General features: G+C 32.5%; 1 protein-coding gene across 3 annotated transcripts in view; it reads right to left on the bottom strand.

Moving 5' to 3' along the window:
* LOC106665320 (Down syndrome cell adhesion molecule-like protein Dscam2) overlaps positions 1-14,089 on the bottom strand; it is a 35,994-nt gene that overhangs the window by 16,958 nt on the left and 4,947 nt on the right. For 2 of the 3 annotated variants that reach the window (XM_024227136.1, XM_024227137.1), the window contains 2 exons: positions 13,921-14,082; positions 10,675-10,953 (listed from right to left, as the gene is read on the bottom strand). In XM_024227136.1, coding sequence (XP_024082904.1) covers positions 10,675-10,953; positions 13,921-14,082 — 441 coding nt within the window. Of the gene's footprint in view, positions 1-10,674; positions 10,954-11,148; positions 11,428-13,920; positions 14,083-14,089 lie in introns of all 3 variants that reach the window. The other variant, XM_024227135.1, reaches the window with a different exon arrangement.

The following is a 14,089-nucleotide window of genomic DNA, read 5'->3' on the forward strand; positions in this document are numbered from 1 at the left end:
TACCGTAAGATTTAAGTTCAAACTTGTTTTAAAAGTACAGTGTTATCTCAGTAATCCAAACTAATAACTGCTGGGGGGGGGATTTGGATTACAGAGGTTGTTAAAAAATACATACATATATAAAAAAATTGTCACCACGACACTTTATTATTATTGCAAACACAAAATGTTAAACCTATTAGAATACATATTATGTACTATCACTTTTTCTTTAAAAAATCAGTTTTTCAAAAGTTTATTTAACATTTTCTTCATTGCTTTTTCCTCTTTGTCACTAATTTTTAAGCAGTAGGTAGATTAAAGTTAAAACAAGAAATATTAGACTGATCGAACATTTCATTTTTTAGAAGTGGAGGGAGGTGAGGGATTAACTGAACAAAAGAAATTCTCAAAAAATTTGTTTAGTCTAAGCTGGCGTGGTCTCACACTCACTCACTCACAGCTCTTTCCCACTCTCACTCATTTATCTCTCTCTCACTTACTATCTCTTTCTTGCTCACTTTATCTCTCTCCCTCTCTCTCTCACTCACTCTCTCCCTCTTCCCCTAAATAGTGTGTCATTTATCTCCTTTAAAATTCTGACTTCTTGAATTTTGTTCAGTCCAATTTGGATTATTGGAATGTTTGCAGTACCGAGTACCGAAGTTCGAATTGGTGAGAGAACACTGTAAGTAGAGGAAATTATCGATGAATCAATCAATTAATGTATCCAAAATTATTAGAAAATGAAGTAAATATTTGAACAATGAATTTTGATATAAAGTAAGTCTACTGAAATGTAAGGAAATGAAAATGTTATTTTTAATTGTCAAAACTTTTACCAGTATCACATTCTTGCACTTAGAATATTCATATATGTTTTAGAAAATTTTAACTTAAAAATATACTGTATATTTGTATTTCTTAAAAATATAAGTATTCATGGGTTTGATAATATAATAAATGCCCAACCTCTTGCATAGAAATATTCTAAAAAGAAGTCATATTTTCAATGATAACTATTTTATGATTAATTATTATAATAATACAATAATTTATGATGGTTTTAGACAAAAATGACAGTAAAACAATTATTATTATTATTAATTTTACACAAGGTAACCAGCAAAGTTCGTGTGGGTTTACAGGGTTTATAATTGTCACAATTAAAAATAGTTTCAAAATATTTTATTTGGGGAAATAGGCTCCATCCACTTTCTCCCTATTTGTTACCAGCCCAGTTATGCCCCGTTTACAAAATTTTGAGCCCTGGGACTTAAAAATAAATTCAGCTCATTTTCCAGCTGTTGGCAATTATCAAACTCCTGATTGTCCATTGCTAAGAAAACGTGAAAGTCAGATGGAGCCAGAACTGGAGTTTGGAGGGTGTGGTAGGAGTACTTAACCTACCATTATCACCTCTTCTGTCATTCTGACTGTATGAGGTATCCTTGTTTTTTTTCTGTTCATGAGAGGAGGTTGTTTCTGGACTGCGACAAGAGATACCCATTCCAGGCTTGAGTAGAATTCTGTGGTAATAGTCTGGTCATGTGGTACGGGTTCGTAATGCACGATGCCTGTTGTACTCTACCAAACACAAAGCATCACCTTTTGCTGATGAATATTTGGTTTTCATATCATTGAAGCAGGGTCATTTGGTGACAGTCAATGGTACGACCAGTGTTACTGTACAGAATCCATTTTGCAACACCTGTGACAATCTGGTCAAAAAAGTTTCTACTTTGTGTCTTGAAAGCAATGCAGAGGCTTGTTACCATAGGTCGGTATCAATAGCTCAATTCAATTCAGTTCAATAGCTCTTCAGTACTTCAACCTTCACATAGAAACCATTTGCAAAAGGGCATACAATCCCAGTTATTATTTTTGTATTCAAATATTGGTATCTAAATGATACTTTATGTTATTACTTTTATTATTGTCAATGTTTTTATTTTTTAAATGTTCTTTGTCTTTCTTGTAATTATTGTAATAAAATGGGCTATTGCTTGTAAATAAATAAATAGTTTTCCTCAATCATCATTCAAGACAGAAGGTCTACCAGACAGTGTTTCACCTTCAGAAGCAAACTTTTTGAACCACTTTTTGCAGTGGGCTCACTTATTGTTTCATCACCGAATGCAGTGTAATTTTATGCACAGAGCTTAATTTCATAAAAATAAGCACAAATTACGAATTTTGAAGCCATGAGAAAAAAAAATTGTAATTTATAGTGACTTTTTCTTTATCAACTGACGCATCATCCTCTTGGTATTGCATGATGTAAACACCACAATAAATAGATATTATAATTAACGGTATTAAAACAACAAATGAAAAACCACGTGAAATTTTCTGGTTACCCTGTATTAATTAAATTGCGACCAAATTTATGCTGGCAAAGTTGCTAAGTTTATTTATCTAATATTTAAAAATAGATCAAAGCATTAATTATACATTAAAATAAAATGTCATACTGTTTCTTCTTCTTTGAATATGTTTGTGTTTTGTTTAATATGTTATTATTATTATTATTACAAAAAATATATTTATTAATGATTGTGTTATTGTATGTTTGACGAGTTGAGAAGTACTTAGTACACTAACATTAGCTAATATTAGTAGTAGTACTAGTAGTACAGATTCACAATTATCTTGAATTAGTGGTTCACTTTTATTAGAATTTGAATAACTGCAAAGGCCGCTTTTAGCATTTTTAGCATGAAAGCAATATTGCTTATATTGAACCATAATGAACAGTATTATGGTAGAAATGCAACTTATAATTTTTTTTTCAATGTTAATTTGTTTTATACTACTTCTAAAGTAGATTTATTCATTTGCTAAACAAACATTAGTATAATAATGACTAGACATGCATCAATATGAAATTTTTAAATTTGTGCACAGAAAGTGTATAAAAGCCTGAAAGCAATGTGCTGTGCTTGTGCTAATAAGTAAAGGAGGCTGTACAAATATGAGGGCTTAATCTGTTTGCAAAGCATGAATACCAACACTTAATTCTTCAATGACTTCCTATATTAAAATTAGTCTATATTTTAAAAGATAATTTATTACAAGGAAAAATATATAATATTAATACTTATATTTTATATGCTGTATTATTTGGTATGTTCTTAATTTCAATTATAAGTTACAGACTTTGTGACAAAATTTGTATTATTATTATTTTTAAATATTGTTGAATGTTGTAAGAATAATTCAATGAAATACATAAAAACAAACATCACAATTTTTACTGCAAGATTTTCTGGAATATGAATGAAAACAAATTGTAATTTTGATCTTTAACCCGGTAGTGGGTGCGTAATGTGTACCGCAATTCCTTTTTGTTGAATTTTTGTTCAAACTGTGCCAAAGTGGTTATTATTTGTTCTCTATGTTTTCAAGAACTAGGAGCATTTTTTTTTATTTGTTAAATTTTTATCTCTATAATACACAGCCATTATAGAGAAAACTTGTGTTTTTAGAACTGTGAACTGCTCATGGCTCCCAATATAGGTGTAATAATTTTTATTATTTTGGGTTAGGTGATCATATTTTGATTTTTTTTGGTTATAGCTGAGATTTTAGTTTCATTTTATTTTTCTAATTTTTTACTTTTTAGGTTTGAAAATTTGTATAACAAATCAGAAAAAAATCTTGGAGTTCTTCTAGCAACTCTCGGGTGAATCTGATGAATTCATAGATTTTACAGATGATAAGTGACAATGAAATGGAAAAAATCATATTAGATGATCATGACAGTAAATCAGAGCCAGTGAAGATCATGTAGAAGAAGATGAAGACATGCTTGTAGAAAATGCCAGCACAAATTTTTTTCATCATAAGTGATGATACATTATGGATAAGCCTTATCCCATAAAACTTAAAGAAAAATTATTATAAAATCTTTACCAGGTCTCACCAGAGTTACTTGGGATTTGAGTGTTTTTTGCATTTTTGTCTTATATCCGGTGATGATTGATTTTAGTGTTCTAAAAAAAAAGTTCTGATGACAAGAATGATGTGAACTGATCGAGAATTGAAAAATTTATGTAATTTGTTAAAATAACTATTTAACTAGTTCTAATTACAAGTCTTTTATACTATAAATGTTTGTGTGTGATTATATTTTTCATCCTAATTGTTCCTGTGGTGGCATATTATTATTAAGGACTGAATTTAAATGTATTCTCATATTTTTTCTGAGCCTCGTACACCAGTTTTGAAACTTTTATTTCATGTTTCATGCTATTTAGAAGCAAATAAACAATATTTTAATTTACCTAGTTGGAAGATTTTACGTATAAATACATATTTTACCTTAATTTACATATTGTGGCCTTTATTTAATAAAACAAATAAAATTATTGAAAATATGTGGTGTTTAGTGATCATTAATTAATGATTATTTGGAGATCGTGAGATGTGGTCTGGTGTGATGTAGGTTTTAGATAAACATTTTCTTTATTGTGCCAACATTTCGATCATTATTGAGATCATCTTCAGGGGATTTATAAATATTTTTTTCAGATCCTACATGTATTTGTATAATTTAAACAATGTTTATAAATCCCAGGCCCTGAAAATGATCTCCATAAAGATTGAAACGTTGGCACGATAAAGAAAATGTTTTTCTAAAACCTCCGTCACACCAGACCGCATCTCACAATCTCCAAATAATCATTATTGAAAATTAAAAAAATGAGCAAAGAATGTAACAAGGATTTCTGAGAACTAAAGATTATTGTTATCATACTTAAAAAAGGATTTCCTAAATGCACTGAATAGAGTAAGGGTTTTTGAAGGATAACTATCCAAATTTTTAGCCATGCGGAACTGAGTATTTTGATATTCGCACCCACTGCAGGATTTAAGTTAAAAACTGTCTAATTACTCGAGTATTCTCACTCAGAAAAATTCCAATTTATTTCATGGAGAAATGAACAAAGTAAACATTTAAATATGTAACTGAACTTTACAGTATTTCTTGAGAAAGTTTTACATATTTTTTTTAAATGTCAGTGAATTAAATTTCTAATACATATATTTACTTTATGTATAATTTAGTCTAATAAGAAAATATATTAAATCCTTATGATATGCTAGGGTAGTAGAAGCGAGTTTTTAGTGTCAGACTCTCGGCTTGTAGACTGTGCTGTCTTGGGTTTGATTTGCCCTACAATGGGAATTTGTCTTTTTTAAGTATACAGACATGGTTAGTGTGGTAGACCCAATGGCGTAAGGGAAAAGTCACAAAGTTTGTAACTGTCATTTAAAAAAATATATATTTCTTTCTTTACAATATTTAAATTAAAAGTAAAAATTATTTCAAGAATTTTATTTATTTAAAGGGCTATTTATAATTTAGTCAATCACTTGTCAAAACTGTAGCAAATGTATAATTTTGGTAATTTCATAATATCTCAAAACCTTGTTTGTACACTTACAACAAATTTTGTTTTCTTTTTCTACCTCCTTAATAAAACATTAATTAATTATTTGTGCTTTTTTGATGTACAATGTAGTATTGATTGAAATTTTGATACGTTAAATTATAAATTATACGGATCAAATATAAATTCAGTACTGATTCATGATGGTTCAAATTATTTGATAATTTCATATATGTAAGTATGAATACCAAGTCAACATACTTCATATATGCAATTTATTTTGACTTAAGCTAATGAATTTTGCTGTTAGACATTTTTCATTTGGTGATAATTGTGTTAACATGTGCAATATTTAATGTTCATTACGATAGGCAGACAAAAAAGTAAAAGTAAAAAAAAACGATCAGAAAACCTGTCATTACACCAACTTTCATAATTCATTGATATTAAGACTGAGTAACAGCATGAACCCGTGAACCAAATTCATTGAAGGCTCTGAAAGAAATGAAAACCCAATTTTGATAATGCTATATTTTATATTGGTAGAGAAGTTCTCACATATCAAGAGCACTGTCAATAAGTGGTCCTTGGAGGATCGTATCATAGAAGAAGGGTCATTTTCACCTGATTAATTATTTTTATTAAGAATAGGCCATGCTGACCCAAGGACACTCAGATTTAGGCCAAAGCCTACTTATGCTTCTGGCATGCTGAGAAAGGGTACAATTCCTTGCTCTATAGAGAGCACGCAAGAATGCCACCAATATGAGAATTGTGCTTGAGCATGGCAGCGAGTACCTGGGTTCCAATTCTTGGAGGAAACGATGGTTTTATTGTATATAGTAATAATATTTTCATGTCTCCTAATGTGTGTTGAGAGTGAATGTATTTATTAGCGAGAATGTGTAGTGTTAGAGGGTTGATGTCAGAATAGTGAATTGAATACCCCATTGGCCTTCATTAGCTTAGTTATACATTCCTTGGAGGATCTGACTCGCAGAAGAAGGGTCCCTTAAAAATATTTATATTAAGGATAGGCCATGCGAGGTTGACACATGGACACTGACTTTTGGGCTAAAGCCTGCCTATATATCTGGCGTGTAAAGAGTGCTTGATATGTACCACTTCATTAAAGGGTGCCATGCATTGGGTCCATGTAGAGAGCATGTAGGAATGCCACTTGATATGAAAATTGTGCTTGAGCACAGTAGCAAGTATTTTGGTCCCTTGTCCTGTTTCTTGATGGAAACAGGGTTGTTTTATCGCATATAGTAATGATGGTTTTATGTCCCTAGTTTGTGTTGAGAGGGAATGTATTTATTGGAATGAATATGTAGTATGTTCTGTGAGAGGATGGATACTCAATATTCCGCCATGACATAGCTGTTGTTAGTCCTTGGAGTTCAATCCCTGAGGCTGGATAAGACCGAGGTCTGATCCTAGACTGCCAACACCCAGAGTGGCCGTGATTCACAAGGCCGCCAGGCCTATTGTATTGTAAATTACACAAAAGCTGGAATTGCTGGCAAACTGGGAGAGTGTTTGGTTCAACTCTGTACTGTGTAGATTTGAGCTTATATAAATAAGTAATCAGTAAATCAGCTATATTTATATTCATTGAGGTTTGTGGTGGCAACCTGATAAAAAGAAAACTGATGCCAGAAAACCAAAAACTTATCTACATTTTTAATATTTATCAATTACAAAGTGGACAAGGAATATGGTCATCAATCACTAAAAGGGGAAAAAAAGAAAAAAAGAAAAAAAAAACTGGATGGATTTTGTACAAGGATAGAAGTTGTCAGAAATTTAAGAATATATTATTTCTACGGTATAATTTTTTGTGAACATTACTAAAAATGTTATAAAAATAATTATGTATATGTATGTGTAACGTAGCATGACTATACGTATTTTGAAAATGAGTATTTGTTAATGATATGGTATTTAAAAGCAAACGGTTATTGAAAAATCTAATCTTGATAATTTATCTTTACTACTGGACCAAAAGAGCATTGATACATAAGGGGCAACACAATCTTTTGAAGTAAACTGTTAAATGATGAAAATATATAGAAAAGAAGAAATAAATATGACTGTTTGCTATAGTCTGAAGTCAGAAAAAAAGAAGATTCTGATGTAGTATAACAAAAACATTAACTGTTGACGAAAAGCCAGTATATTATAAACAGAAAGGGGTGAGCTAGAACCATCAAGAATTGTATCATAGCCAGTTTTTGTATTGTGGAACAAATATAGACCCTAGTAATAAAATGTTTATTTGTAAAGATACTTCACTGCTGTCAGTATCTTTAGTAATGGAGCAGTGATGAAGGGGAACCATGGCAGTGGCCTGACTGTTTATAGACCTTAAGCTTAATCATCAGACTTTAGAAGAGAGAAAGTGCTCTGAGTGAACTCAGAGCACTATTCTCAATTTGTTGGTTAGGCTTAGTGCCTAGAGATCAGGCTCAGGCCGGGTTATCCATTCTCTCTTCTTCACTACCACTGTCACTATTTTTAGTAGTGGCAGCAGTGAGGTGAAGGAGAGAAAATGGATTACCCTGCCTATGGCCTGACCATCCCTAGACCCTCAGCTAACCATACCTAGATATACTGCCAGCTGTGAAGTATTTTACATGTATATACATTTTTTGTGATTTGTTTCACATCTTATAACAGGTGAAGAATGAAGCATAAATTAACTCAATTTTCTCAAAATCAGAATAAAGTAAAATAATATAATATTACAAAGGCAAGTGGAAAAATAAATAAATACAATAGTAAGTATATAGTAAACAGACAAGGAAAAGTGAAAAGAGTGCAAGAAAGAGACAAGAAAAGGGAACAATTTTATATATTTTATGTATACATAAAAAAGTAATGGTCAATTTGTCAATTTGTTTAAAAAAGGTCACTATACTGGCAACAGGATGTAATCCAATTTTACAAAACAAAAGCAAATCTTTTAAAACAGATGTTGTTAGCAAGTATTTGTTGCTTATTTGGATAGATAACAAACTCAATTTATAAATTAAAAAAAAAAAAAAAATGAAAACCATGCTTGTATGCAATAATGGTAGAAACAAAGTTTTGCTTAATAGAACATCAAGCGACTGGGTATTGTGAAAAATTCAAAGGGAGGATTATTAAAACGATAATTCTACTCGACTTCCAAAATTAAATTGCTGTTTCCGCAAACATTCCATTATCTCATAAAATTGATGAAAAACGACAAATGTTAATATTGTTTGTTGATACGGTATAAGCAACCCGCATCGTTATTAGCGAACTTTGCAGTACACTTGAGCAAAGAGCTAAATGAATACATTTATTAATGTATATATGAAATTTGCTTAATACATTAATATTTGTAATAATTGTATTAACTCGACGAAATTTTAAAAAAAATTTGTGTGACTTATCTTGCCCTACAAGCACAATTGAAAAATTTCAAATGTTGATGCTGGGTGTTGGTCTGCAAGTAGGTGAACTCTTGCTGAACCAGCATTGGACCACTTATCGGGTCTGTCTTTTCTCACGTAATTTTTCAATTACTCAAATGGCATTGCGCCATCTTCAGTGAAGAACTGAAAATGCCTTTGAGTAGTTTAACAAATATGTGAGAGAAGATTATTAACAAAGTATTATTATTAAATGACAATTAATTAAGGTTTTTAGTTGAGATGAAAAAAGATAATGGCACGAGAGGGATTCGAACCCTCAACCTTCGGCTAGATACGCCGCTGCTCTACCACCTGAGCTATCGTGACCTCGATCCACTCGGACATCAACTCCCCATCTCAACCCCACCTTATGAGTTTTTTCCTTCCTTTTGCCATTTTTCAAATGTCGTGTAATCGGTTTGGATTCTCGACGACAATTGAAATGGCGACGGAGAGCTTTAGTGAAGTGTACTTCATTTTTAAATAATTAATTCACTAATTTCGTGGTTGAGTTGGGGAGTTGATGTCCAAGTGGATCGAGGTCACGATAGCTCAGGTGGTAGAGCAGCGGCGTATCTAGCCGAAGGTCATGGGTTCGAATCCCTCTCGTGCCATTAGCTTTTTTTTCATCTCAACTAAAAACCTTAATTAATTGTCATATATTAATTGGTCGAGCAGACCACGAAATTAGTGAATTAATTATTATTAAAGAACGATTATTAAAGAATTATAGTAGAAGTATTTATACAAATCTGTAATGATTTTTGCACTTGCAAGTCTCCTTTTGTACTTTTTGTTGTTAAACAATTGTTTGGAATGACCAGAATCATTTGTGATTCAACTAAATTCAATCATTCAAAATCAGATTGTGCAATTAAATTATAACATCGTATGAAAAAAATTAAGATTTTTATATTTCATACTGTTCTAACCCTCTGTTTAAATCGCAAAGATGCTTGCTAAAATGAATCTCTTTGAGTGTAATTTTCTTCGATTTAAAATGCAATTAAATTTAAATTAAAAGAATTATTATTATTTTTAGTTAGAAAGGAGGTATTAACATATTTTCTTTTCTTTCTTAGAATACAATTTGCCAAAATATTCAAATTTAAGACTTTTATTATTATTATTATTATTTTTAAACGAGGGTTTGCAACACCAATGGATCGACCCTCGGGGTGTTGGTGTTTTTGGAAAAAAAAGAAAAAAAGAAAAGCTATTTGTAAGTATGTCAGGTTCGAATGCATGGCCTCATTTGACCCGGGACCTTTACCTCACAGTGATGACCGCCTTGTCAACGCCTTAACTATTACCCTCCCTCCTCCCCAAGGCTTTTATTAGAATATAGATGCATTAAATTCAATCCACAATAATTAAACCAATTATTTAAGAATTTATATTAATTTGTTTATTGACATGGCCTGGTGAAATTTTATATCTGTGGGTTTTATAAATTAATTTTATGTATAGTGTGATATTTCTGACATTACATAATTTAAAAAGTTGTATTTGGCTGTTGGATAGTATTAAAATTGTATTATATATCAGAAAGTCTCATTATGAAAGTCTTTCTCCTTTTTATTTTCAGAAAGCATACACAAAAATTCTAGTTAATGAAATAATTAGTTTTCTCAGGCAGACGTCTACTGATGTTTACTTAATTTGATCATTACTTGGTATAAGATACCCAAATGTGGTTTATAACTTGTTAACGGCCATGGGTTCATTTCAATTTATATTAATCATTTTTGAAGATATTGAGTGTTGGAAATTGCTGCAATTGTGCATTGGTGCATTAGCTAGCAGTGCATAATCCGTTCATTGCACAACTGCTAAATTGCCAAGTACAGTACCGCTGACAATAAGTTTTGAAGATAATTTCGTCGATTTGGCCGGGTTGGTGGCAACGCACGTATAGTCTCCGGCGTGTTCCAGTCCTACTCTTCCTATAGCCAAAGTACTGGAGTAATCATCTTTTGATATGTGTATGCCCAGGCCAGAGGTTATCCTCATCTCATCTTTAAACCATTGTAAAGTTAGTGGAGGGTCTCCTGCTTGAACGACACATTGAACCTGTGTCCTGACCCCTTCTATTAGCTCTCCAAATGTAAATGGACCTAATTTAGGTGGCACTGAAACAACACATACTATCTACGGAAAAATTGAAATATTCACCGAAAGGACAAATGAACCAATTACATATTCATCAGGATGTGAATTTATGACAAATCCTTTACACTGCACCCATGGATCTGCACATTATTACTAATAAATTACAATAAAATGGATGTTCAGGTTATTTGCCCTTTGGTGTTTAGATTCATTACCATTTACTAAAAGCTGTGCAGTGTACTTCGCAGTAGCTACTTCATTTTTAGCAATGCATGTGTAATTTCCGGCGTGCTCTTTTGTCAAAGAGATGATCGCCAAGGAACTTGTGAATTGGCCAAATTGCCTGACGATAACATCGGATGAAAGTGGTCCGGAATCTTTTTCCCAACCAAGTTGTAAGGGAAGATCACCTTTTGTTACAAAACACTGAAAGCCGACTCTGTCACCAACATGCAGGTCACTTTGAAGGACGAAAGGCGATATCTTCGGTGGAACTGCAAAGCTATTTATTAGCCTAATACCAAAGGATTGCAGGAAAACAAGATTTTAAACAACATTATTGATGTGAAAGGCATTACAATTAACTAAATTAACCTTTTTCATCCATTTCATTGTCTTAAAAAAAATGTGGATTGAAAAACAATGGCAAAACAAAATATATTCAAATATTTTTTCATCTATTAAAAGTAGATAGGCTTTTTAAAAATATTGATTTAATTTGCTTGAAACAGAACACTGAGAAAGCTTCAATGGGATTATTCATTTGTAAAAAAAAAAATATTGTACAATATTTGTTTAATCCACTTGGTGGGGGTGCCATTGTAAATTTTTAGTGATAAAAGAGATGCAAGTTATTTTATATATATTATGTATGCAATCAAAGCTTTCTCATTTCTTCGACTGAAAAGCTGAAACTTCTTATTTGTATACAATAAATGCTGGTGAAGTTGGATAAAAATATTTTAATTATATTATAACCCACATTAATTTAAGGACACAAGAAAAATTAAACATTCATTAGTCAATTGTAAAATGTTAGGGTTTTCCTAATTCTTGTCTTACAGGGAGGAGGAGGCTATCCATTAGGTGTCATGGATGAGGGGTCAAACCACTTTACAGTGCATTAAAAAATCATGGACTCTGTCGGGATTTGAACCCAGAACTGCTAGTATGGCAAATACGATCCAATAACCTGGCTACCACCATCCCCTTTAGTTGGCAACTATTACTCTTCCAAACTTTTGTCGTTATACCCTTTATGTATGGTGCTCTTTTACTGCGGATGATTAATATGGAGACTAAGTGGGGGGTTTTGTGATCCCCAAGCACTGCAGCCTTCTGGTTTATTGTACATTTCTTTGTTCCTTAGGTCAGTGCAATGGACTTGATCCTTTTTTTAAGAGGTACTAGATCATTGCTGCAGTTCCTTTTCACGAGTTTTCTTTGTCTCCCAGATTTTGTCTCTATTGAGCAGTTAGTTTGTATATGAAGATGATATGGCTGGATGTTTCTTCCATCGCATTGCATCATCTGCAAATGGGGTCATCACTGAATACATGTAGTTGTTTTCTCAGATGCCAGTGACCAGTATAGAGTCTTATCCTCTGAGTTTAGCTATCTGTAACTGTAGCAGTGAGTTTGCCAGTTTAGGTTAGGGTTCTTTTATCATTAGTTTACTAATTTTAGTGTCTGGCACCTTTAGACTGTATCCACTTCTCCTTTTGTCTTTTTTAGATCCATTCTGAGATGGAGGCTTCTATACAGTCTATTCTGGTCGAGTAATTCCTCATCCTTACCCTGTATGGAAGGCCCATTTTCCCTTTTCGTCTGAAGCTCTTCTCCTCCTTGATTTCTAGAGGCCCTGTATATTCCCTCTGGTCGAATAACACCTCTGTATCTTTGCTTTGGGCAGAAGGGCCTCTATTTCTTCCAGTGGACTTGTTCTGTTCTCAATGCTGGGCCCTTACAATTCAGGCCACGACAGCCGTTAGGCAACACGTTCCTTCTGTTGATCTCAGGGTAATCTGACAAATGTGCAAAGGGAGCCTGAAGTCAGAGTTTAACCCTCTCTAGCCTGTAGCAGTGAGTTTGCCAGTTTTGGTGAGGGTTGTTTTAGCATAAGTTTACTGTGCCTAGCACTTCTAAAGTTTATCCATTCCTCCTTTTGTCTTTTGTGGATCCATTCTACGATGGAGGATCCTGTTGTTTTTGTCACCCCAGAATAGCTACAGTGCAGATGTCTGGGCAGTTTGTTCGCATTTTCATTACCCAAAACTCCTTTGTGTCCTGGTACCAAGTATATCATCAGGTTATTGTATTTCCCAAGGTTTTGGATGCATTAACTGACTAATTTTGATGTGATTATTTTACATGCACTTTAATGGCTGCTTGGTCATCTGATCTTATGAGGATATTTTTGTCAGTGTCTCTTTTAAGATTTTCTAAGGAAAAAGCATTGATGGCATGAGTTCGATTGCTCATATTTTGCGCTTGTACAGAAAATGTGTAATTTGGTTTCTTCATTTGTTTTGGAGCAATCTGTATACCATATCAATGTATTTGATTTCCTCCTGATTTCTTTTTCTTCTTAGCATGTTGAGATTTTATAGGATGTTGTAAAGAATGATTCCAGGATCACATAGAGTCAATAGTCAGGAATGGGTGTCTGATTTTGTTGTTGTGGGCCCAAAGTGTTTAAAGCCAAAAAATTAAATTTTACCAAAAAATAACTCAATGGATAGAATTATCTTGTGCTAGAAAGATGTATTCTTTGGAGAATAGATATATAAATTTTTTTGTACTTTTCATTCATTAAAATCATTTGACTTTTGGCTTTTCTTGAGTGACTGTGATTACTTCATCCAACATCAACAGCTTTTGTAAATAAATATATCATTTCAAATTACCATTTAAATTAAAATGTTTCATAAATATGACATTAAACAGAAACAATTTATGTAAGAAATTGTACTGTAAACAAAGCATACCTATGATCGATAAATGAACAACTTGAGATGCAGCTTTGCCTTGTTTGTTTTGAGCTGTACACCTGTAACTTCCTTCATCTTGTCCTCTTTCAACTGTTATTATATGAAGTGTTCCATTATTAAACACTCTATGCCTTCGGTTCAAAGGGAGTTTTCTTCCTTCTGGTGA

Source organism: Cimex lectularius, unplaced genomic scaffold (genome assembly GCF_000648675.2).
Source record: "Cimex lectularius strain Harlan isolate CLEC.00 unplaced genomic scaffold, Clec_2.1 scaffold158, whole genome shotgun sequence".
Taxonomy (NCBI): domain Eukaryota; kingdom Metazoa; phylum Arthropoda; class Insecta; order Hemiptera; family Cimicidae; genus Cimex; species Cimex lectularius.